Source organism: Apis laboriosa, unplaced genomic scaffold (genome assembly GCF_014066325.1).
Source record: "Apis laboriosa isolate Shangri-la unplaced genomic scaffold, ASM1406632v1 scaffold1321_cov151, whole genome shotgun sequence".
Taxonomy (NCBI): Eukaryota; Metazoa; Arthropoda; class Insecta; order Hymenoptera; family Apidae; genus Apis; species Apis laboriosa.
This window is the reverse complement of record NW_025221248.1, coordinates 2,311,192-2,337,035: the sequence shown is the minus strand read 5'-3', so window position 1 is coordinate 2,337,035 and position 25,844 is coordinate 2,311,192. Positions and strand designations below refer to the sequence as shown.

The window sequence follows — 25,844 nt, the reverse complement described above, 5'->3', positions numbered from 1 at the left end:
ACGTTGGGAAACATTACGACAGTGGCTGATGTAATTACTCTTCTCAAATGTTGGCGTGAATGAGACGGTGTCGCCAAGATAATAGACGTGAAATTGAATCGTTCCTTTTTCGTGTTCAATCCGCCCAAAAATTTAATTTCATATCGTATCGTATATATATATTATATATATATATATACATATTTCGTGTAAAAGCTCGCGTGATAATTGATAGATCAGCAAAAAATATTCAACGAAAAACTGGAAGAATTTTAACAACGAGCGTGGCCTGAAAATTCAGTAGAACGAGGCCGCAAAATTCTGATCTGAGTCATTCGTTCGAAAATTCGCGCACCGGATGCGTAATGAACGAAACGAATCCCAATCTCGTCTCGAGCGTGACGTAATCTTTATCGGTTTGCTCGTTTTACGAGCGTGGTCACTTGATGTCACGGGGTATGCCTGCGTTTATCATCCGCTTCGTAACGATCTCAAGACTTATTCCGGATAATTCCATCGTATTCGTTCGCTCTGCGTGGGTTTAAAGATCGAGCCCGATGCCAAGGGTCGATCCTCACGGGTGACATCGTTTACGGGTAATTTGTCGCGATCGATCGACGTTATATTCGAGCTCGATCTTGATCAAAGTCTCCGCTCCTCCTTTCGTTGATTCCCTCTTTTGTTTCGATCTCTTAGAACCGTTTATTAAATTAAATTAATTACAGGTTGAAGATTCGAAATAATTCGAAGTATTCTATTGGCAAGTTTAACACGAATACCGAATATAGACGAAGTCACTCGCTGTATAATGGCGCGTAATTTAAGGCGGGAAAATAGAGTGGTCACGGTATAACGAAGTTCCCAGTGAAACCGACAACCGTCGAAAATCGTGCGCGTGCCCCGAGTCGACATCTGTCATTCGAAATTAGTTCCAGCATCCGTCACCGAACTATTTATAATACCGTCGAAAATACAAACATGGCGATCTCGAACGAGATTCTTTCGCCGTTCTCCTCGTTTCTCCAAAGGCAAGAGGGGTCCCTTCGATCGACAATCTCTTGGTCGAAACGCTCGGCCAAGTTTCGCGGAGTTAAATTTTCTCAACTGTTTCACGCCCCATTAAACTCTCACGCACCCTGTTCTCACCGCCCATTCATTCCACGCGGCAGGTAACAAACGTCCTCGTGTGGCGTGATGCAATCTTCCAAGGTTGAGCTTTGCTCCGTGAAAAAATTCCCCTCGTTTCGTATATCGCGTAGAATATACCGAGTGTCTCTTCGTTCTTTTTTTTCTTTTTTTATTTATTTCAATAATATATTGTAGTTAAATTGGTTGAATTTAATTTTAATTGAATTCTTAATATCCTTCGTGGTAATAATACAGTGGCTCGTAAAAGTATCCGAACAATTTTCAATGAAACTTTGCCATTGTGCAAAGCATGATGAATTTTATATTTTATAGGGGATGGAATCAATGATGGAATTCCGTTTTCTCTTTTTCTACGTTTTAATACTTGACAAAACGTTACGTTAAATTCAATTGATTGATTTTATCTTGCGAAAGAGATGATTCTCTCAATCCTTCAAAGAAAAAAAAAAAAAAAAGGAATCGAACTCCTCGATTCCTCGAAGTTTCGCTCGTTGCATTCGAACTGTGAGAGCAACGCGGATATAAACAACGCGGTCGATTCCTCTCGTCGATCCACGGGAGGACGTTTGACGTGGCTCGGGTCGTTAGAAACACGCCCTTACGACATTAGCTTCGCACGGTGAGTCAGTAGAGCTGACCGTTGCTCGGGTCGAGGCACCCATAAACATGTCCTGTGCAATGCGGCCGGACAGGCGACACCGCGGTGCGTTGCAGCGACCCAGATGCCAAAAGCGGGAGAGAAGGTATGGCGCAACTTGCTAAATAACAGGTTCTACCCTAACCGCAGACCGTCGTTCCCTCCTATCCCTTGACGCGGGATACCGCGACCGGTATTAATATTTATAAATGCCACTGCGGACGGACGAGCCGTTCGTAATCGTTTCCGTGGTATTTCTGATCGGCGAGGATTGCCCCTTCCTTTTTTTCCCTTCTTCTTCTTCTTCCTCGATTGAAAGGTGTGCGCGCGCGCGCGACGTGTGTGCACATTCGAACACACTCCGGCGAGTAAAATTCTCGAGGCAAGTGGATATTGAATAACGAACGGTAAACTTGTTACTGTTTAAATAGTGAAAGTTTTACTACGTCAGACGATGTTTGCGAGAAATATTCTCGAAAGTAAAAAAACTCTCTTTGTAATATACTCTGTTGTAAGTTTTTCGAACGAACACCAGGCAAATTGTAATTCCCTCGAAATTTCAGGTACAGGTGTTATTATTTGAAATGTATTATTTGGTATTATTCGAGGTAAGAAAGTAATTCCTTCTTCTTCTTCTTCTTTTTCTTCCTTGTGCGCGGTGATTCGAGATTCTCCAGGCGTTCGATTTTCAAGAGCAATCAGTATGTAAATAAATGATGGGGGAGCCCGTTGCTACCGAGGAACACGTCCGCCGTGTAGCACAGCTGGACAAGACACACGCGGCGAGATCGGTTGTTGCAACAACCCAGATGCCAAATGCAGAGGAAAGAATGGTGCAAGTTTCTAAATAAAAGGCCGGTACCCTCGACCGCAGGAATGTTTTGCACGGCTCACGACGAGATCCCGTGGTAAAAAGTAGTTACGAAACTGCCTGTGACTATTTTTAGACGACGATCGACAGACGAGGGCAGAGAGCATAAGAGAGTAGCAAGCAACAGGGGAGAAGCATGGAATAGCGATGGCGATTTCAGCAACGTTACGATTTCCTGTAGCAATGCTCGGTTCGTGTCCGCCTTCGTCGTGATCGCTTATCGCCGACTCTTATCAACTCTTGGTTTCTCCCAACTCTTTTGAAATATTCATTGTTGGAATATCTTAACGTTCGCCGCGCTACCCATTTGATAAATGTTTTCCCGGGACGAATTTATATTATGGTATATATACGTGAATTCAGCGACGTACAATTAAACGAAACCGCCAATTAGAAAAATCGATTTGTAAAAATTTTCCCCAGCTGCAAATATATATATATATATATTGTTGGAGGATACAGGGGTACAGGTAGCAGCCGATTTGCATTCGAGAAGGAGTCGATCCGACATTTAATAGCTTTATCGTTTTATAAATTATGTATAAGTGTAGCTTGTTATTACAGGGAAAAATTATATTTCTGTTTTATAATTTTTCTCTGTGATACACCTGCGATTTCTGGGAATCGGTAGCGGTGTAATTTGATTCTTGTTATAAGCAATGGAATGTATCTTTCGAAGTTGCAAAAAAAAGAAAAAAAAAAAAAAACAGAAGGATCATCGAGAAAAAGATCAAAGCCTCGTGACACGGCATTGCGTAACTTTGAAATTAAAACATATAAAATCTGAGAAGAAAAAAACGTAATGATATATATTTTCGATCAATTTCAACTCTCTCGAATAATTCCACGATTTCAACAACGCGTATTACGAACACACTTTTATCGAATCATGTTACAATTCCAGCAATGCAAATTGAAACTGGAATTCTATTTTCACCAAACGATTTCGGCAAAAAATAAATTATCATAAATACACACGTCATTACAGTTTTTTAATAACGCATTCGTTAATTCGGAAATAAAAATAATTGGATTATTATATTAATTTTTTTCTATCATTTTCGTATATATATTTCGTGTATTCAACTCGTGTGTTATTTCTTTATTTTGATTTTACATTCAAGCCTAGATAATAATCCTATAATCCTATAATCCGTTTCTAGGAAATTTGTTTATATTCGTACTCGATACGTCGCACGACTTTTAGCCGAATAAATCCCCACTCCGAGTTTATAATTTCGTAAACAAAGTCGTGACGCGCGAAGTCGTGTCATTCTATTATCGAAAATCGCGCTAGTAGGACGCTTTGCTACAGGTGCGTGATTATTCTTTGCGTGAATATTTTTAATAATATTATTTCCATAAATATTTTTTCCATAATTTTTTTAACTCGAACAAATTTTTATAGTCGTACACCATCCCGATTCCAATTATATCGCGAATCGAGCGTTTCATTTCCAAAAAAAAAAATTGCCATAGAATTGCATCATTGACAAATTTCACTTTCACCAAATCGCATCACAATTCCAGCAATGCACATTGAAATTAGAATTCTAATTCCAATAAACAATTCCAGAAACGCATATAACAAACACAACTCTTTCCAACTCCATTCCAACTCCATCAAATTATATTGAGATTCAGCGTTTCCTTTCCAAAAAAAAAATTTGCCATAGAAGAATTGCAATTTAACAATTTCACTTTCACCAAATCGTATTACAATTCCAGCAATGCACATAGAATTCTAATTTCAACGAACAATTCCAGCAACGCATAAATTATTATAAACACATACAGTTCTAATAACGCGTACTCAAACAAATTTTTATAAACACACACTTCTGATTCCAACTCCATCGAATTCGAGCGTTTCATTTCCAAAAAAAAAATTATTATCAGAAACACCATTAACAATTTCAATAATATCTTCACCAAATCTTATTTTTCTTCAATTCCAGCAATGCACGTTGAAACAAAATTTATCCACATCGCACGCCATTCCAATTCCAACTTCTTCCGAATAATCCTAGAATTCCAGCAACGTAAACGGAAGCAAAAGCATCGAAAGCACCTCCCCCCACGCTCGTCCGCTAAAACGGAGCGAGCCGCTCGTAAATCAGCCGCGGCGTACAAGTTCGCGTTACGGTTGAACCGGCGTACGGTTCTAAGGTTAACGACAGAGAGCGTGCAGCTACCGGCGTTCGGCTGAAAACATCAAACCGGAGGCGTCGAAACGAGCCGAGGTAACCGTTTCGCTCGATGCAACCGCGGCCACGGCATCGCGATACCCCCTCGAAACGTGATAATTCGAGCTGGAGGAGGGAACAGAATGTTGCGGAATCGAAACCGATCGAACGCGCGCGCACTCTCTCGTCCGTGGATCGGTTCGGCACGGGAGGAGATCGCGTGAGAAAATCCACGCTCCTCTTCGAGCGGCCCTCTCTTCGTCCTCGTCGCACCGGTTCCAGCCGCGCAGGCGAGACAAACGCGTCTCCAACGGGAGAAGAAGAGCAGAGCCGTGGGGAGAGCCAGTTCCTTCGTATTTAACGCTGTGTGTGCCGATCGTACAACCTCTCAGACGGCCTCTCACGATCGGAGCGCACTATGAATAGTAACTAATTGACCCAGTTGAACTCCGCTCGGCCGGCGCAAAACCGCGATATAAATACCGATACAAAGGAGACCGATACCGAGGGAGATTCGATTCGATTGGTTGAGATGTTAGGCGCGATTTTTGTTTCGTTCGTGGGTGGAAATGTCGTTTGAAAAGGGGATTGATTGGTTGTTCAGACGGTTCACAGGCGAAATGAAATCTTTTCGCGTAAATAGAAATCGTGAATCTGATCGTTTTTTGCATCGAGATTTCTTTTAAATGAGAGAACTTTTTCTTTTCTTTCGTTATCGTTGTTGTTATTATTGTCGTAAGGTATTTGAATTTTGTTAACACAGTTAAATAAAAGTATATATGTAGATAGATTGTTGAGATAGGGAAAAGTGTGCAATATCGTTAAACTTGTGCGAAGGAAAAATTCAATCATTTTCTATAAGAAAAAGTTGTACATCAACAAGATGAAAGCAAGATGGAAGAAAAAAGAAATCGTATCGGGAGACCTTCTTGATTTCTTTTATGAAGTTTCTTTTTCGTGTAATTCGACGTTGGATGATGCAGTGAGATCAAAACGCGTAGAGATCTTCTATCTTGGAACAGCATAATCATTTGAGATGCTTATAGTGAGAAATGGAAAGTGGATTTAAAAGATATTATAATTTTATCGAATTGATAAATACAAATTCATTAATCCTCCATTATACTTTTTATCATTAGTAAAATATTAAATATATTTAGGAATTCGGATAAAAATTGTATTGCACGCTTTTCTTTTTTAAATATTTCTAACATATTAAAAAAAATATTATACATTTTAATACACGATATAATATAAATTCCATTTGAATTTTCTCACCGTTACTTAAATCTTTTTATTTGAATCTTCATTGATTAAGTCAGGGACAGTATCATGAATGGGCAGTATCCTCTGAACGAGAATCGAGTTACGAAAGGATAGATGAACGAGATCGTATTTAAACCAGTTTCGGTTTCAGTGAAATTTATAATATAGATATACCGTGCTCGTTGCAATCTGTTTCGTGTGTTTTAGTTTTCAATTTAAAAAAGCCAGACGAGCAAAACGATACCATCAAACGATGGTTTGTCGAAGAATCGAGTTACAAGATTCGGGGAGATTGTATTTGATCCTATTTAGAAACGAGTTTCGATTTCGATGGTTTTTCTGTTTGATCACATGTTCCACGTAATACACGACGTTTACATTTGTACCTTCTTCTTTTTTTTCCCCCAAATGTTATTCCAACAGATTTCTCTCCTCGAAAATCTTGTCTCTGCTCTAATCGAGCATAACAGAATTTCTTTTTCCAACTCTTTTAAAACTCTTTCCATAGGGAATCGCGAGTGTACAATTTTTATCGTATCTACCTTTAGCCGTACCACTTTTTAACCTTCCTAGAATCTGAAACGAAACTATCATACCATATTATATTCAGCATAACCGCGCGTGCTCTCGAATATATATTCGAAAAACTATGAAACGCGAACATTGAATTTCTTGTTCCCTCCCCCCTCCAAGTTATCTCGAATTCCTTCGAAAACCTGTTCCAAAACCTGTGTGCTTTAAGAAAAAAAAAAAAAAAAAAAAAAATTAATCGATTTAGCATAATAAAAAGCGATACATTTCAACGCAATCGAATCAAACGATCGAACTCGCCTGGATTATTTAAAGAAAAACGTTCAACATTTACGCTATTACGAAGAAAATTTGAGAAAGGAAGAAATCGTTACGATTCGGAATTAAACGGTTAAGGAAAGAGATCAAGAGAGATCTAAGAGATCGAGGGACACGCGGCACGCAGGCCTTGTAGAATTTGTGCTGCTGGCCTCCCATCGGTAACTCGGGTTACCGAACATTTATATATCGATCATCCCCGCTGCGCGATGACCCACTTCGCCCGATCGCGCGCGTGTACTCGCGAGGAGGATCTACAGAAGTTAATTAAGTTACCATCTTAACTTACATTTCAATAGCGTGTGTGTCGATTTATCGATGATTCACGATACACGATCGATGAGAAAAATTCTCGCGGACATTGATTGACGTCATATACGCGTTTATGGTTCGTGTTCATTGAATTCTCGGTCGGATCAGGATCACGTGACAAGAAAGGGAAAAGAAGAATCTAGCCGATGTTTCTTTTCCTTTTGGAGAGGAGAGTTGGTTTTCTCGTAGATAGGGAGCGTATCGTGTCGAATGTATATTCGATGAAAAAAATAAATAAATAAATAAACGAGATAAGCATTTGGAGGATTATTAGTGGAGAGGGGATATCTGTCGTTGCGCAAAGTAACAGGAAATCATCAACGCATCGATGATTCGTTCACTCTTCTGATATCTGTTTTCGAGACACGCGATACGTTGGCCGGTGTCACACCTGGCGAATCGGTGTTTTCTACGTCTAGACAACTTTAATTCGAGGAGTGTTTTACGCGCGAAAGGAAAAAGAATATTTTACGACGATGCTCGTGATGTTGAGTTGTAAGTGTTACGTTCACTTACGTTCTCTCACACTGGTATCAAACTCACGGCCAACGGGATGCTTGTTTCATTCTTAATAATCGGTGTTAACAAAAGGTTGCTCGTTTAATACGTGGAACGAGATTCGCACGGTATTGTAATAAAGGATTGGAAGTATCGATATATCGGGAAAATGAAACGACGCGTTATCAAATCACGAGAAATTATATATATATATCTTTTATAACTCTTCTCAGGAACCTCTCTAAGATATCTCTATATTTAATTAAAAATTTTCGATCACAGCGTTTCAAAATTACGTACACAAAATTCGCAATCGCCATCTTGACTCTATCGCGTTATGGATAGATTCAAAGATTCGCAAAGATTAGAGACAGATCGTTTCCACTCCCCTCGAGAAAAAGTATTTCCGCTAATAGAAGATGGAAAAGAAGCCGTGATTTTGTCGATCATCCGAAATCGTCCGCTTGTTCGATGTTTAATATCTATCGATCGCGATAATAAGAGGCGCGGTTGAGTGAAACCGAGGGATGCTAATTGATACGTCAGGCGAAGCGGTGAACCGGGTGAACGAGAGGTTTCCTTTGCGGAATGGCCGGCAATTAGTACATCCAGGAAGCGGGAGCGTAATCGAGCAATCGTTAACGTTAATCTATCGATCGTGCACCAAGAGTTATCGGCCAACGATTTCGTTATGATCACGAATGCGCCTCGTTTATCCTTACTTTAATCGTGCGCCACCACCACGATCACGATAGAGAATTGAAAAAGCAGATTACCGGTAACAAGTCGATACCGGTTAATCGTTAACCGATCTAACCGATTGATTTATTCAGTTAGAAAGTGGACGTTAAAAGTATTCTCTCTTTCTCTTTCTTGTTTCTTCTTCTTGCTCCTCGAAAGTGGTAATATCTTTTAGAAATTTTTAGAATCGAGATTTGAGGGAAATTGTCATATTTGTTTGAAGAGTGTTAGTGTGTTATTTTTTGACGATTTCAATAGTTTTTTAGAAAGAAAGGGAGAGAGAGAGAGAGAGAGAGAGAGGGAGAGAAAAAATTGGAACGTTCGGGGGCACGACACGTTCCTTTATTAAAACACTTTCATGTTCACCTCGTTCGAGAGGGTGATCCCCAACTGTTGAATCATTTATCACAGAGAAAGTGGATACCGATCTCGGGAAGGGTTTTTCATATTAATGAGTTCATCGAAAGTGGTTTCAGGGCGTATGTAAATTCGTTTACGTCACGGCGTAGTTTGAATTATCGCGGGGAACACGGATCACGGAAAAGGGGATTCGTTATATGCACGAATAGGAAGGGGGGCCGTTACTATTAAAGCAAGATGGGCAGCGGCGAGACTTTTGTGAGAGAAAGTACCGTTACAGCCGACGTCATAATTGTAATAAAATCAAGGTGGATGGATGAGCAGCGGTGAAACGGGATAGAGTGGACTCTATTAAATTTTCGAATAATGAAGTTTAATGTTTTGATCGCCACCGCCTCTCTAACTTGATCGCCTCGGATCCAGATACTCCGTCTAATGTAATAACAACTTATCCTCGCTTTACACGGCAATCGTTTAAAATTAACGACGTATAATTCTGCGGTAATTCTTTCAAACGTTCTCTTATTGTGTACAAATGTTACCATGGATGTTACCAGATAATTAACTTCCGAGAAATCACATGGTTTAAAACGCGGAAGTACGAAATACTCTCTAATGTGATAAACGATGGAAAAAGTCTCTTTCAGAGATTTCTCCTGGTTAATTTCTCGAAATTTCTCTGGTTTTAACAAGAAGGAAGATTTCATTCTTCGTGCTTCTTAGAATCTTTCGAACGGTGTAACCAATCGAAAGAAACAAATTTATTTGAGCCTCTGAGCCACCTGGGGCAGCAGCTATCCTTCATCCCATGGCAAGTGATTGTGCGATAGACATTTTCGATATGGATATTTCGATTTCGTAACTATACGTATACGTTTTTAAAAAAGATTTCACCTTCGTCAAATTGTAATCCCTTTGGTCGTCGAATTAAGTCCATTCGAAATTTTCATAATGTTTTATCTCTCAAATTATATTACGGTCCTTTGTAAATAGAAATTCTATTATTTTTTACTGATCCATGGGCCTCGAATATACTCAAAACATTTATATATACTTCATTGCTCATTACAGTAATTGATTCAAAGAGAAAAATTCTGGATATTTAACAAAATCGTTTAAAAATAATTAATAAAATTCTATTAATCAATAATTAATAGAATTTGCCATTTGATAAAAATTACTCGTTCGAAGATTATTAAATCTTACTTTAAAAACCAGCTAGAGATTTCTTGTTCTTCTCAATTTGCAGGAGAAAGAAAGAAAGAAAGAAAGAAAGAAAGAAAGAAAAATCGCTTTATCGATCGAAAGAAACTGTACTATTCCGGTTAATGAATCGTCTCGATCGATCCCTGAGTAGCTGAGATCATAGATCCGAGATCTGGTTCAAAAGATCTGGGTCGTCGTTGCGCAAGCCACTATGGAGGCCATCCGAAGTTTCAACGCGGCATCCGCGACTGTATTCGCTGTTGTCTCGAGACAAAAGGGGACAGAGACGGATGGCCGCTGTGAGAACGAAAGAATAATGTCACCTGCGCCTTGAGACTGCACGAAATTTCGGGTGAAAGCCGATAAGGGATAAAATAACGGTACGGCGAAACGTATCGACGCTTCGCGAGCTCGATCTCAAGGAAAAAAAAAAAAAAAGGAGTCGCACAAAAACCTTCTTTTTCCCTTCTTTCTTTCTCTCTTTCTTTCTCTCTCTCTCTCCTCTCACCAGTACGATTCTTTACGGTTTTCGGCGATACTTATCCATGTATCTTGCCTTTCCTCGAATTTACTCCTCTCCCATGGAGAGACACGATTGTCTCGTTTACTCGTGGAAGGTTTGGGATATTGTTCTCGCAACCGGAAACTTGCGGCGATGGAAAGAAGAATCCTTTTCATTAGAGAGTTACTTTTCTATTTTTAGAGAAAAAGTTTCGTTTGTTTGTTGAAAGTTTGTTGGATCTTTTCTAATTGAAAAATTTGAAATTTTATTTCTATTTGTTGAATCGAATCGAATATTCGAATTTTTGTAAATAAAAGTAAAGAATATATATATATATATATATATCATTTTCAAATAGAGATATATCCATATCCAATTACCCTAATGTGAATGAAAATTATATGAATATTCAATAATTGCATCGACGTAATTATCTAATTAAAAAGATAGAAGTTTCATCATTTTGCAAAGTTTTTTCTTTTTTTTTTTTAAACGAGAGAAAAAGAAGCTACACCTGTTCATCCATTTTCGAGAGATTATCGATCGATGTAACGTAATTAGACGGCAAATTAGGTTCCAAACAGCGTGTGGAAAGTTTCGACGAAGCGAGCTCCCTGGGGTGTAATTTACACGTGGATCATTAATCAAATCGATTGAAACTCGCGAATCAGCACGCGAAAAAAGAGAGAGAGAGAAAAAAAGGAACGATGGACGGTTTCAAACGCACGATTGTATATTCGACACAGCACAAACGAAGAGGAATCTTGAATGGGCCTGGTCAGTGTCCACTTAGCTCGCGGGCATTAATCTCCTCGTAAACTCGATGGGCCCATAAAATGCTGGCCGCGGCAGCCATTGTCCCGGCCGTGGATGCTCCTCTATTTTTCCGTTAGGGGGCGACTCGTTTAAATTCAATTAGAGACGAGGAAGGGTAGGAGGGGTACGCGTGGTTTTTAATTGATTCCACTGGCCATTACTTCGATCGGATCGGGACACCACGATAAATAACAGGTCTTCTCGATACGAGAAGTATAAGATCGTGAAAGGATCCATAATATTTTCGATCGAAAATATGTTTTCGCTTTCTTTTTTCCAATTTGCAAATTATCCCGTTCGAGTTGAAAATGGAAATAAATTAATCGCGAGTTTCTTAATGTTTCTTTTCTGCCTCTTCCAGATTATCAATTCCCGATTGACGTATCTGGCGTAGCCAAGGACCACCCCTTCCTCGAGACTGATTCCCTGCAGAGTCTATTTCGACGATTGCACGCTCTTAATCGGTGCGCTAATATGAAGATCGACACTCACCATACGCACAGTACTAGTCACAGCAAAAGCGTAAGTAATTATTTCTTTTTATATCCTTCGACTGGATAAATAAACGAACTTATAAATAAATAAACTTATACGATAAATCTAAAAAAAAAAAAAAGAAAGAAAAACTGTCGAAGGGATATATCGAAACGAGTAATTTTCCAAAATAAATTAGAAGGAAATTTCTACGACGAATATCATGAAATATCATTGGTTATCTTGGGTAAATATCTTCGCGTGTATCTTTCGCGTGTATATTTCGCTCCTTCCATTTCCTTCCTTCAGAATATTTTCTGAACATCGTTGCTCGAGTAGATCCTTTTCAAGATCCTTTATCGGTTAGAAATTTTTCAAAGGAGAAAGAGAGAGAGAGAGAGAGAGAGAGAGAGAGAAGGATCTCGAAAAGCGGAAATACTAGCAGAGATGAGGAATATTACGATAAAGTCTTGCCGTCACGAGGGTTTCTCTACCTAAAACGCTTCCAAGAATCTTAACGGTTTACGGGCCAGGGGGTGGATCCTTTCAAGGATCCACGTCCCTTCTTCTGAACTTCCGTGATGCGAGCGGATTATCTGTTTGAACGATGTCGTCTCGCCCTCGAAATTTTGGGAAAGTCGCTTTGTCGCTCCGGCTCCCGAAAGGATTCGTCATCCGAGGCGTTCCTCGCGCGTCACCTGAGCAATCTCATGATTCCTCAAGAGCCGCGGGAATGTCAAATATTTGACGTTTATCTCGGATCTTGTAGAGCGTAAATTCGTATCGCAAAGTGTTATATTCTTCTCGAATAGCTGTTTCTGCGCGTTGTAACAGGTCGCTGAAGTTTTCGAAAAATAATTTCACATTTCATTATCCGTTTTTCTTTGGAAAAATGTTTGTCACTCCGTTGATTCTTGTGATGTATATATTCGCGTATACTCGGTTATACACGACAGTCTTCCGTGTATCTTCGAGGAGGAAGAAGAGGAGGAGGAGGACAGTAAAATTCATATTATACACGGCGTTTCGAATATAGCGAAATATAATGGAAAGATATCATGGGATTAAACAGGGATTATTGTTTAAAAACGTTGCTCGAGAAGAAAGAGAATTTAAAATACGTTCCTTTATTCGAAAGTAGAAAGCAGGAATATACATCCGAATAAAATTAAAAATCCGCTCTTTCTTAAAAATCATTAAGAGGAAAAAAAAAAAATTAAATTTCCTAGCGGTATCGCTTATACGAATATCGCCTGGGCGTTAATTAACACATTCACCGTCGATCGTATTTCAACCAACTTTCCATTCACGTCAATTAGATTCTACACTAAAAATGTTGGATTTAAGAACGAGCCGCGATGAATATCGCGCGATCCCTTGTTAATTTCATTATTGTACAATTAATACGTTATTTTAAATTAACGATTAAGAATTCCGTACCAGCTTCTAATAATCACCACGGATATTTTATAACGCGCCACTTTTACGATGGCCATCGAAAATAACAGCAAACAAGATCAATATCGAAATTGTTTTAAAATTTGTAGAATGAATAAGCAAAACGTTGTTAAAGATTTTACTTTTCAATAATAAGAAATTAGCTATCGAAATATATCGGGATAAAGTGCGTAATTATGTAAAAATTAACGAGTTAAAAGATGTTAAAAACAGCTTTTCACGAATTTCCATCGTTGCACAACAATGGCGCCGATTCCATCCTCAATATTTCCCACCGCAACTGAAATTCCAACGACCCATAGTTTCGTCATCCCGTCGTCCGTGTTCCGCCAAACAGCGATGGGATCGGCGAAGCACGCCTCGTTATCTCGAATCTCTTTCACCATCGACTAATTGCAGACCCATAGCTATCGGGATTCAACGAGTTATGACACGTTTCCAACGCGTATGGTCATTGTTATGCGGGGCCCTCGGCCGTCTTGTGCTATTCTTACGATTTGTTTGAGGACGTACGTACGGATGGAATAACAACTAACGAATGTCACGTGACCAGGATAAGACTCGAGTTAATTATCGTGGAAAGTGTTGCCAGCCATGATGGAACGACGATGACCGTTGGAAAATAACTCTCGAGCCCGTCTTCCTTCGAGATTAAATAATTGAATTCATCCTCCAGTCGATTGATTCTTATCGGTTCGACGATGAATATTTTTCATTTCAAAGAGATCGTTCGATTCCTTATCGCCCGTGTTTATTATCTGAACAATTACAACGATCGATGACGATGGATCCGTCAAAACACGACTTTCAAGTCGCGCAATCTTATCAAGATTTGAAATATCTTGAAATTCCGTTATTATTATTATTATACACGAGAGAAAAAGATAAAGATTCCTTTGTGGCTTTCGCTTTCCCCCTAATGCCTAAGTTGGTTTAAATAATTTAATCGATAATACGAACTACATAATGGCCGAAGCAATCAAGATTTTCAAGAATTCTAGATTTACTTGGAACGATATACATTTCATTTGGCACTTTCGCTTTTTCTCTTAAGGCGTAAAATAATTTAATTACGTATACGTTGACGAATCGATAATATATCAAAATCTACGAAGGCTGTCTACGAACATTTCCAATTATATTCGAAATCTCATTACTACATATTGTTGACGAGTTTTTCTTATTTGGCACACGGGGGAAAAAAAATTTAAAGAAAATTTATGTGAAAGCGAGAATTGTACGTGGTGAATATACGATTGGTGTCATGGAACTCGTAAAGATCAAACCGAAAGAAATGTCCTCCGTTGATTATTGTTCAGCCTTCTCAAACAGGAAGTGTTCCAAAATTACACAATGAGAGAACAGGCGCTACGCGCATTCGCCTCGCAAATCAGAGTTAAAAGCGTTTTGTTGCAAGCTTAAATCAATTATACGCAACTCCCTCCTTTTGCCCGTGGGCCCATCCGATTAAGATCACGAGGATCAATTCGTGCTATCTCAAGAGAGAAAATTACTCGGATCCATTCACGCGCCTCTCGTAACAGTCGGCACAAAGGACGAAGTAACGATTGAATTCATTGCGACTGATCCGCGATTGCTGCTAGACTCTTCTTTTTTTTTTTCCCCTCCCTTTCCTTTTAATCCTCTTTATTTTATTTCCGAAAGAGAATAATTTCTTCCCTTATCGATCCTTCATCGACTTCGTCCCGCACCGTTCGAAATATCCTCGTTAACGTTGGATTTAACATTATTTTAGGATTTAACATTATTTTAGGATTTAACATTATTTAGGAATAATCCACGTTACGTGATACAACATTCCCATCCCCCCTCTTTTTCCCTTCAAAACTCGTTCGAATCGTTTTTCTCTCGACCTGTCTAATTTCCTAGAAAAGAAAAATAAATAAACAACTAGCATAAATAATTTCAAAGTGCAAAAACATCGAAGTAAGGGAAGAAAGGAAGGAAGGGAAAAAAAAGTCACCAGTTGATTCCAGTCGTACCACTCCACTCCGTTATTGACGAAAAATCGGCGGAACCGGTAATAAAGCTTTCTTCGCAGGTTGTCGGCGCGTTACGCGGGTCCAACGATCGATAGATCGTCGCGTTCGCGGAGATCGGGGACTTTCATGCCCATAAACGGTCCACCAGGCCCCGCGTTCTACTCGCTATTAGTGAGTCGCTCACACGTGCGTAGACACGCGCGCAGCTGCAAACAAGTGTCGGTGCTCTCACCGGAAGCGAGTGGACACCACCGCGCGTTATGCGTGCTCGTGTATTTAATAAATAGAAAATGTCGCGGAGTCTTTCTCTCTCTCTCTCTCTCTCTCTCTCTATTTCTCGCGTGAAATGGCCGACAAGTGTGTACGGGGTTCTCTGTGGTAAGCAGAGGGAGAGAGAAAGAGAGAGAGGAAAGAGAGAAAAAAGCGCTTGTATACGCGGGAATATTTTTCGAGCGGGGTCTCCCTAGATGGAGAGAAAGCACGTTGAGCGCGTTTATGGTATTAAACGCGTGGCATACGAAATCATTCGATATATCGTTTTTTTTTTTTTTTTTTTTTTTTTTTTTGCTGACAATTGCAACACGGGACGGGAGAATCGATCATAATTGACGTGATTTTTGAGCGGGATTTGTGTGCGAGAGAGTAGTAGTAGTATACGAGAGAGTATTAGGCACAGGTTGGTGGAAGAGATATACGGTGATAAAATTGCTTAACTATTAAATTTATGTACGTTCGTAATTGTTACGAGTTCTGGCATTATTGGAATTTGAGGACAAGTGGAAGATAATTTATGGAAGAGATATAACGAAGTAAGTGTTAATTGTGAAGTTGGATATGTATACGTAAAATTCTTAGAAATTTTCTTGTGGACAAACTAGTGACCTAAATCATAAATAATGTACAAAACTATTAAATTTTATGAAGTAGGTAAATTATTATCTGTACTTCTCGAAAGAAAATAGCTGCATCGTCCGCGATATTTATGACTTTTAGATTTAACTCCTTAGTGTATTGGATCAATATTGTTTCACGAGATGTTTCTTTTTTTAAACCCGTCGAGAATATTTTTTTTTTTTCTTTTTTTTTTTTTTATTCTCGTTTTATCGTCGCATTGACCCGATTCTCTGAACGTGGCCTATCGATCCGTGACGCGACCTTGAGAATTCACTATTATCATTCGCCGTGATTACTGACTCTGCAAATTCGTCGATCGTAATTCTCATTTGAAAGCAAATTTTTCACGGCCGAACGGGCCCGCGTTCAAGGTATCTGCAAACAATCGTCGAGTATCGAATACGGGTAAAAATAGTCCTTGACTTTATATTTAGATGGCTTCGAATTAATCGCGAAAATTAATTGTGCGTGACATCGAAAACTACTCGAGAGCAAAATTCCGCGATAAATTATATATATTGATAATCCTTAATGGAATTTCATTTCATTAACAAAATTCCTTTCACTTCGATTCAATTGATGAATTGATTTTGCGTCGAGTATTAAATAAATACTTAAATTCATATTAATTCGAATTACTTAATAGATATTAATTTAACTCTTTACAAAATAATCTCCATCGTTAATTTATTTCTATGACAGAAATTCTAAGATCAATACTTTCTCTTTTAACAAAACTATAATTGAAATAATTTTGTAAATAGAATCACGACTCAAACAATCAAAATTTCCTTTTATCGAAGCCATCATCCCCCTCGTGTTACTCGGTATATACAAATTCTTGCTCAAAATCTCTCGCAACCGTAGCTATCTTCGCTCGACAAAAGACACGTGCTAAAACGTATGTTTTACTTTCGAGCACGGCATCACGGAAGGCTTCTCAGTTCACAGCTTATGCGCTGTTCCATTGAAACGCACAACCTCACGTGCCGCTCGTGGCACTGTATCGACTAATCAGCCATTTCGTAAGGAATGCTCGTTTCGCGGAACGTTTCACGAGAAAACACGTCAACGCCAGGGGCCTCGACTTTTGCTTTCGCAAGGCGTACACCGTTCCGGTGGATGATCGTTTTCCACGTGTGCGCGCCTCGTTCGCGCTGCTTTCACCTATAATAGAGCTTTTTACCTCGGTCACGGGTGCAAGGTCGTGGCTTCGTTTTTCGATTGTCGAAATTAATAGGATCGGATCGGGGAGAAAGTTAGAGGCGCGGAGTATATCGTGATTCCCTTCTCGGAATCTGTTCGATCATCATTCGAGAAAAAAGAGAAAGGATCCGGGATATTCGTGTCGTAGCGTTGCCAAACAGGAATATTTGTCGATCGAGAATATCTCTCTTCGACAGGTGAATTTTATCTTTCCAAGTAACAATGATATTTCTTTTTTCTCGAATGTATTGTGATTCTTTCTTCTCATCTCGACGATTCTTTGATACAATCATCAAAGTTATTATTTTCGAATTATTGTCGTGAAGGAATTACATCCGAATCGTTGAAGCAAGAATTAAATAAAAAATTAAAGTTAACCAAAATTTTCTTGGAAAACTATTATATTATTTTCATTACTTCTCTTATTGCTAAATTTTCTCTAAAGTAATTTCTTTTCACTTCATTTTTACATCCCGCTTTTTTTTTATCTTTCCACGAATCATTCAATATATAAAAGCCGACGATATCGCCTCAACTCATCTCTCCACCGTGAAACCAGCTTCACTGAAACCAGGAAAAGAAACTTCCTTTCAAATTTTATCAGACAATCGTCTACTTTCCGACCCATTCGTCCGGATCCGTACACTCGTGGATAGAAGTCGGGGAATCGGGGGGAAGGACTTTCGCTGTGCACCTTTCTTCTTCCAACGATCTTCATCCCCGATGAGAACACCCATCCTCGTCCTCTCCAACCAAAATCCGAATGAATCATCGTTCGAAACCGTAATCACCATGGAAAGGGAAACGATTCGATTTATTCGGCCATCGTCATCGAATCAAACCGTCGTCCCACTTCGAACGGGTTCGAAAGTAATTCGACGGTTAGCCCGGCCCGATTTCTGGAAACGCGAGAAGTGGATCAACGGCTGGGGAGACATGGAGTATACGTGTTGCGGGAACCTTTGAACCCGCGCTTTCCTTCACCTCGTTTCACAGCCAGACGGAATTCGATGAATTTCAGACGGCAATGCCGGGCATTCGCTCGTTTCTGAATACACCGCGTCGTTGACCTTTTCACGCGCGTCAGGTGCGAGATAGCGAGAGGCTCTGTACATGACGTCGCCTTGTTATTGCTGCGTTATGTGTGTGTGCGCGTGTGTGTGCTCCTTTGTACGTATGGAAACTCCGTTACCGTGTTAATTATACGTATCCAAGGATTTTAATTTTCTGAATCGTTAAATAGTTCGAATCGTTCTCGTGATTATACGAAATACTCGTAACGCTAATTTATATTCAAATATTATCGGGGTATTCGAGTAGCAGTCCATGTTCCTTCATTCGATTATACGAAATATAATTAAATTTATTCAAACATTTATTCCAATATGTTTTTGTATTATATTTCATTAGTATCCAAACATTATTTTAATTCTCCAATATTCATAAACATTTCAATATTTCTAGCAATGCCTGTAAATTTGTTCATCAGGTATCCAATATACAAGTATCCAATAATCCAGATATAATTTAATATTCAAAAACATTCTAATATTCAGGTGGTCAAAAATTAAACTTGTATGTACAATCTAACGATTACGAAATAACTCGAAGAACTTGGCGATCGAATGAACTTTTGTAACCACCTGTACGCGTTCACAGACGGATGAATCGATGATTCGTAGATGGGAAAGTTAATTAAGATCGTTTGGCCATGAGATGAGCCGAAAGTGAAAGTACGCTCGACCACCGATTTAGATATATATTGTACAGAACGTGTTCGTGGATCAGCAGATCACGAGATTCGCACAATTAAATCGTAAGCCTGGTAAATAATGGTACAATAAGAAAAAGTAACAAAGTTATCGTAACTATTCCATAGTTTTCTTCAACGAATGTGAAGCGATAATAATAATAATACAATAATTCAACTGTTCGAATCCAAGAAAGCTCCAATTTCACTTTTCATACCTAAGTATGAAACTCCTGTTGGCCTCCGTTAATCAATTAAGAGAACCAGTTCTAATCCTGATTACGTATCTTTTTCTTTTTTTTCTTCTAAATCAATCCAGTCAATCATATAGAACTAGAACGATCGCGAAATCTTTTACAAGATCGACCTTTCTCCCTGTCTTAATTTAATACCTAACTGTACCCAGTTTTCTTTAGATTAATATTTAAAATATTCGAGAAAAAAATAATAGCAATAAGACGTATCGTTTCTCGACCATCATCCTCCCTTCTTCGAAACAAAATGGAGACGCTCTTAATTAGTCTCGTTGCAAAAGGCAAGTTCTAAAGTCCCCCTCTCTCTTCCTACCATCTCGTGTTTTCAGAGAAACACGTCTCTAAAGTTTTGCACAGCGTGCAGAAAGAGAGAGAGAGAGAGAGGGGAGAGATAGTAATTGCAGACGAGGAATTGCACGTTTCGAGGTGTACGTGGATGACGAGCAGTGTGTGCGCACGATGACAGTCGCTCGTCGCCGCGTAAAAGCTGGAAACTGGTTCGGTACACGCGAGACCCTGCTGAAAGTCGAGGCCTGGCAGACTGCGCGGCACGGCTGCCAGTTGCACCTGCATCGTTCGATTGCGCAAATGCACGCCTGCTGCATACTAGAGCGTGATGAAATCCGCTCCGTGACGTTTCGAGAAGCGCGAGTTTCGAAGTTTCTACCTTCTTTTTTCTTTCCCTTTTTTTTTTTTTTTTTTTTTCAAATTCTTCTCTTCTTTCGAATGTTTACGCTCTAGCCGAGGGAAAGTATAATAATCGGCCGTGAAGAATAGAATAGAATCGCGTTGAGGAGGGGAGAGTTTTGCAAGAGGTGGTGGCGAAGGAGGAAATTGGAATCGGGGTGGTGGAAGGAATGGTGGAGAAGGTGAGTTTTTAGCGTGTTAATATGAATTTCGAAGTAATTCGTTCTTTTTTTTTAGTTTTCGGAACAGGGGAATTGGAGCGCGAAGAATTTTTATTTTCTGTTCAAGGTTGTAGTTTGCGACACTCGTTTCCTGACATTCGTTCTCTATAAGCCTCTGAATACAAAAATTTCTACAACAATGAACGATTAAATATTATTATTGTTAAATTTTTATTAAATTAATTGATCTAAAAAATATAATAATTATTAAAAATAAAAATACTCCTGAAATTACTGAAATTATATAATAAATTAATCTTGGAATTTTATTTGATGATTTAATATTAATTAGTCTAATTCTAATAATTGTTCTGAATTCTATTAATAATCATTGAATAAAAATATTTTTAGAATAACGGAAGATGTAGAATAACGGAATTGATTAATTTTATAATTGTACTTAAAGTGTAACGTTAATATATTTTCTAGAGATATAATTTATAAACGAATCGGTAAATGAATAAGGGAATATGAGATTTTAAATTATTTTATCATTAATGCAATTTTTATATTCGCGTGTCATTGTTTCTTCGCGGCAACGACCGAATATTTATTTTCACATATATCGTCGCAAATTTATTGGCGAATAATTGGCATAAATATTCCCAGAGGAAAGAGGATTGAACGAGGTTGGTCGTAAATTATTATTTCGCATTTTTTTTCTTTTTTTTTTTAAACAACGATTAACGAAATTTCCGTTTCCAACGGAAAGGAAACGGCAACAGATGGGCGGCCGAGTTTCGTTTCGGTCGGAACCAAGGATGGGAAGGTATCAAACGCGTATCGTAGGAACACAAATAGTCATGCGCGAGTTTGAGACCGATTTTAATCGAAAACGGCTCGATTTTTGCATCGTGATAAATTGCCGATGAATATTCATCAGTTCGGGGAAAAAGGTATCCAGTTAGCAGTGGCGAAGTAACACGAAGATCGAGTGTCTCGCCGAGGCGACGTGGATTAATGGAAACTCGTAAACCTCTCGTATGCTGGAATCGAAAAACTGAACGATCCCTCGAAAACAAAGCTGTTACGCGTAATAAATATACATATATTCGAAATCGTATCGTTCGAAAATCCTATTTTTCTTGAAGGAAACAAAAAAAAAAAATTGAAAGCTTCTTTTTCTAACAAAATCGACCTCATCGAATTCTATTTCTCTTTCTTTTCATTCTATTTTTATTCCACATTCGCTACTAAAACGTTCCAATTTACTCGATTCTTTTTGTACCCTTTCTATTCAAAAATTCTTCTCGATATTATCTATATCTATCGCGATTAAAAAAAAAGGAACAAAGTTTACAAAATCTCTTCCTCGGATGATAAATCCTTTAAATCCACCTGACGCAATATCTCCCAATATTTCACCATTGCGATCGATAAATCTCCAAGGAAAAAATAAATCTTTCGGTTGAATATTCCGAAGATAAAAAAAAAAAAAAAGAAAAAAAGAAAAAAGAAAAGAGGGTTATTTCAATGCGCGATCAACGAGAGAGCTAACTCGTTGGAAAATATAATACGGTTTTTGCGGTTGTCGCGCGATTTATACCGGCGATCGGCTCGTTCACGCGTCGCGTCGCGTCGCGCGGATCGAGAACCAGAGTGGCCGTACTAGGAGAAAAAGTACTCCGGCAAGCGGATACTGGTATCGCCGGCAGAAACGGGCTGAAACGGGCCACGGGACAGTCGCGTTCGTTCGCGCGAATTTATGGCAACCGGTTTACCCGATTGACGAAGGAATGTCGGCTGCCGTTGCGCCTGTCAACCTGGCCGAGGACCGACCACAGGACCAGAGAGCCCCAACCCTCGCCTTCGTATCCTCTCCCCGCCTCTTTCGTCCTCGGATCCCTCGGTATTTCGGATTAATCCTCGATAGCACGCCTGATAGCGACAGTTATGTAGTCGTTGCGAAATATCGTCGTTGCAATTATCGATGATGATCGTGGAATTTGAGAAGAGGCGGTTCTCTTGAGCGTGGCCAGTGTTGAAGTTTTTTTTTTTCTTTTGGTTAAGGTTATTAGTCTTGGAATGATTATTGATGATAATTATTGTGAATTTTTGAGGAGAGTGGCAATATTTAAAATTATTTTTGGCGAATAAATTGTTGGGAATTTGAGAGATGGTTAGGTGATTGTATGATTTTGTATGAGTTATGATGATGATTTAAATTTTAGGCATGATGTTACTATCGTAAATTCAGTGATTATTAGAATCTGGAACCTTGAATAACACGCGAGTTTTATAGAAATTTTGTTACGTATCATCGTGCCACATTTTGCGAATCAAATAAAACTATTCGAAACGTGGTCGATAGAAATATGGTCTGTGATATTCGATAGCGAGCGTGTTAAAATAGATTTTTCGATATATTCTTTTAGACCACTAGTTAAATATCGAACGTAGAACAAAGAGCATTTCGTGATTCACGAATTTTTGTGGAATTTTTCAGAAAATATATACCAATAAAAAAATCCAAAGCATCCAAAGTCCAAAATCTACGAATATAAATACATAGAAAAATTGGTAAGAGAAAGAACACGACAAAATACGCGTAATTTTCTATAATTAAAGTAAAATGTATTTCGATAATGGAGGATTTGAAATATTCCAAAGGAAGTTTGGCACAGTTCGTCGTGCAAATTATCGACAGATCAGTTGATTATAAAATTAACGCCATCACAGGTATCCAAGAAAACGATCTCGACGCATGATCACAGGATACGCTTTCGTTCTTGGAACACCGTGTACGCTCTCATCACGTTTGAAAAAAACGAAAGAAGAAAAAAAAAAAAAATAGCAGGAAATAATTTTCGATTTCTCAGATCGTATAGCTTTCCTAATAATTACACGTTCTTCCTTTAATTGCGATCGTATTAAGAACGAAGGCGCATATTTATCGCGCTCGAAACTTTCTTTAATACTCGATTATATCATTGGCTTAAATTCGACGGAAATCGTCGAAAGCGTGCCATTTTTCGTTGTTCGATCGTTTCTCCCTTGGAAAGTGTTCGATCGAAAAAAAAAAAATTTTTTCTCGAACTGAACCTTGGCAAAAGCCAACGAGGCTCGATTGGAGCTCGAGGTATGGCACATTTTTGCCACACGGTGTGCGTAATGTATCATTTAACTGGAAGCGGTTATTAATGGTCGTAAATATAAACACAGTGTGGGCCGATTCCGAATGGAAGAGAGTGTGATATTTAATAATAATAAAGTAGGATGAGGAAAAAAAACAAAAAAGAATACAAATTTCGTGTCTTAATCCTTGGCGAAAAAACGTTGGATGCTATATGGCAGGTGTGTATGATCGAGCAGTAGGTCGCAGGTGGCGCTGTAATCGAATCCTTTCTCACCCAGAACCATTTCGAATGATTCTTTATCGAACTGTATAAAACTGTTACCGTTTTATCATTACTAAAACCCCCCTGTCTCTTTAATCGGTTATATAATTTAAAGAGCCAATTAATAAAATCGCATAATTACACATCGAGCCTATTCGCAACGTATCATTACGTATCCGCCTTTCCACAGGTCGAGCAGCAACGATTTTCACGAATACGGTCCGCCCACAGCATTCTAAGCTGTTAACGGTCCCCTCGATTCTGATTAACTCGCGATCCACATAGATTAACCGCTCATTGCCACGCGTCTTATTTTCGTTTATCTCTTCTACCCACACGCGTATCATTTCCAATCTCTTCTCGATCCGAGGCCAAAACGTGTCATTACATTGTCTCATTCTCTCGTAAATGTTCCTCGATCACGTGAGCACGCGTGCATACTATTTCTATGCCGGACCGTTATAATGATCCGCAGAAACGTCGCGGGCCGTTGGATCTAGTTTTTAGTAGTGCGTTGCACGAGTTTCGCACCTGTACGTATCTCGATCACGCTAGTAGACTCTCCACGACTAGTAGACGCTCGAGGAAACTTAAACTCGAGATGGCGCATCCCTGCATAATTGGATCGTGTTCGCTCATACCAATTCCCCTCTTAATGATTTTCCCCTTAGCTGACCTTAGAAGAAACGCTCCTTTTTCTATTTTCCACAGATCCCTTCTCTTCTTTCGTCGAGAATTTCATTATTGGGATCTATTTTTCTTCTTCTTCTTTTTTTAATTCTTCTTAGAATTCCTGTTAATCACCGAGAATTGGTTGATCGATGTTTTCGTGTCAAGAAGAAAGGATCGTTTTCTCCTTGTCGCATGTTTCTTGCTCACAATCATCGTTTTCGATATCGTGCCACGCGGATACGTTGGTAGGGACGTCTGTTTGACTTCTTTCTTTGGAGAAAGTTTCGTTGATCGGCCGTCAAAGGTCTTTAAAGATGATCCTCTACTTTTTAGAACATGCGCTTTAAACTTCTCCAAGGCCTTGGACGATGATCCTTCAATCTTCGATTGTCCACAAATAAACAGTTTACGAAAAACGTTCCTTTCGAACAAGCGTAAATATTCGAAAACGGACGGATCTCATTAAGAGTCCGCCGATGCGAATATCCATCCAAGCTAAGAAGCAATAATCCATAGCATTGTTTATAGCATTCCAACGAACGTAAGAAAGCACGTAACGCGCGCATACTTCACGCTCCAGCCTGGACAGCCCACGACAGAGCGCGAAAATTCCGCGGGTGCTTGTTGCTTGACTTAACTCGACTCACGCTCGAACTCCGCAATCCCGCTGCTACGAAACGAGCCAGCCCCCTCTCTTATCGCGGAACACGGGGATCGCGATAGTGAGTGCCCGATAGGCGCACACATCGAGGTAGCACCTGCGTGAAATCGCGGCGGACCGATAGAGTTGGAGGTCAGGTCTTAACCGCCTGCGCTCGATAAAACGATCGATCGATCGATCGCGTCCTGGTCAATAAGTCTGACAACTTTATTCGTTTATCGCGGCCAAGAGTGACACCCAACTCTTGCAACGAGGTTTTAACCTCCATTTCCAACCAGTTTCCACGAGAGAGGGTGGTGGAGAGAGGGATACTCATAGAAATACTCAAAGCCTGATGCTTTGCTCGCTGGGATAAGAAATATGGAGAAATATTCGTGACCGGTTGCGTGTACGTGTCAAACGGCCGACGACGATATAACAGGTTTAACTTAATTTCGTGAAAATATCGCGTCGGCTTATCTGAGTGTGCCATTCCAGATACGTTGGCGCTCGCCGCGTACGATTGCACGGTATTAAAACGGTTCTCTCTCTCTCTCTTTTTCCGCGCGCGGCCCGGTTGATTTAAGTAAAACCACGTATCGCGGTCTTCATCTCGGTGTGACTTACGCTAATTGGCTTCTGAACGGTCCGATGGAAATTTATGGTAATACGCCGGCTCGCCCGCGAGCACGCTAACGATACCCACCGGTCTCTGTGCACTCTCTGGTCACAGAGTTAAAGCTTCGTCGTAAAGGATCGACCGGGTGTCTAGGATGGCCGATGGCTGCGTGCAGGGAGAGCTTGATAATCGCATCGTGGTTAAATAAAGCAGCGAGATATGACGGCCGTCGGTGGTAATTGGCCGCGAAAACTCG

General features: G+C 39.6%; 1 protein-coding gene across 2 annotated transcripts in view; it reads left to right on the top strand.

The window, feature by feature from the left end:
* Positions 1 to 25,844, top strand: part of LOC122720791 (rho GTPase-activating protein 7) — a 330,364-nt gene that overhangs the window by 286,707 nt on the left and 17,813 nt on the right. For both annotated transcript variants that reach the window (XM_043947768.1, XM_043947769.1), the window contains one exon: positions 11,734 to 11,894. In XM_043947768.1, coding sequence (XP_043803703.1) covers positions 11,734 to 11,894 — 161 coding nt within the window. The remainder of the gene's footprint in view (positions 1 to 11,733; positions 11,895 to 25,844) is intronic.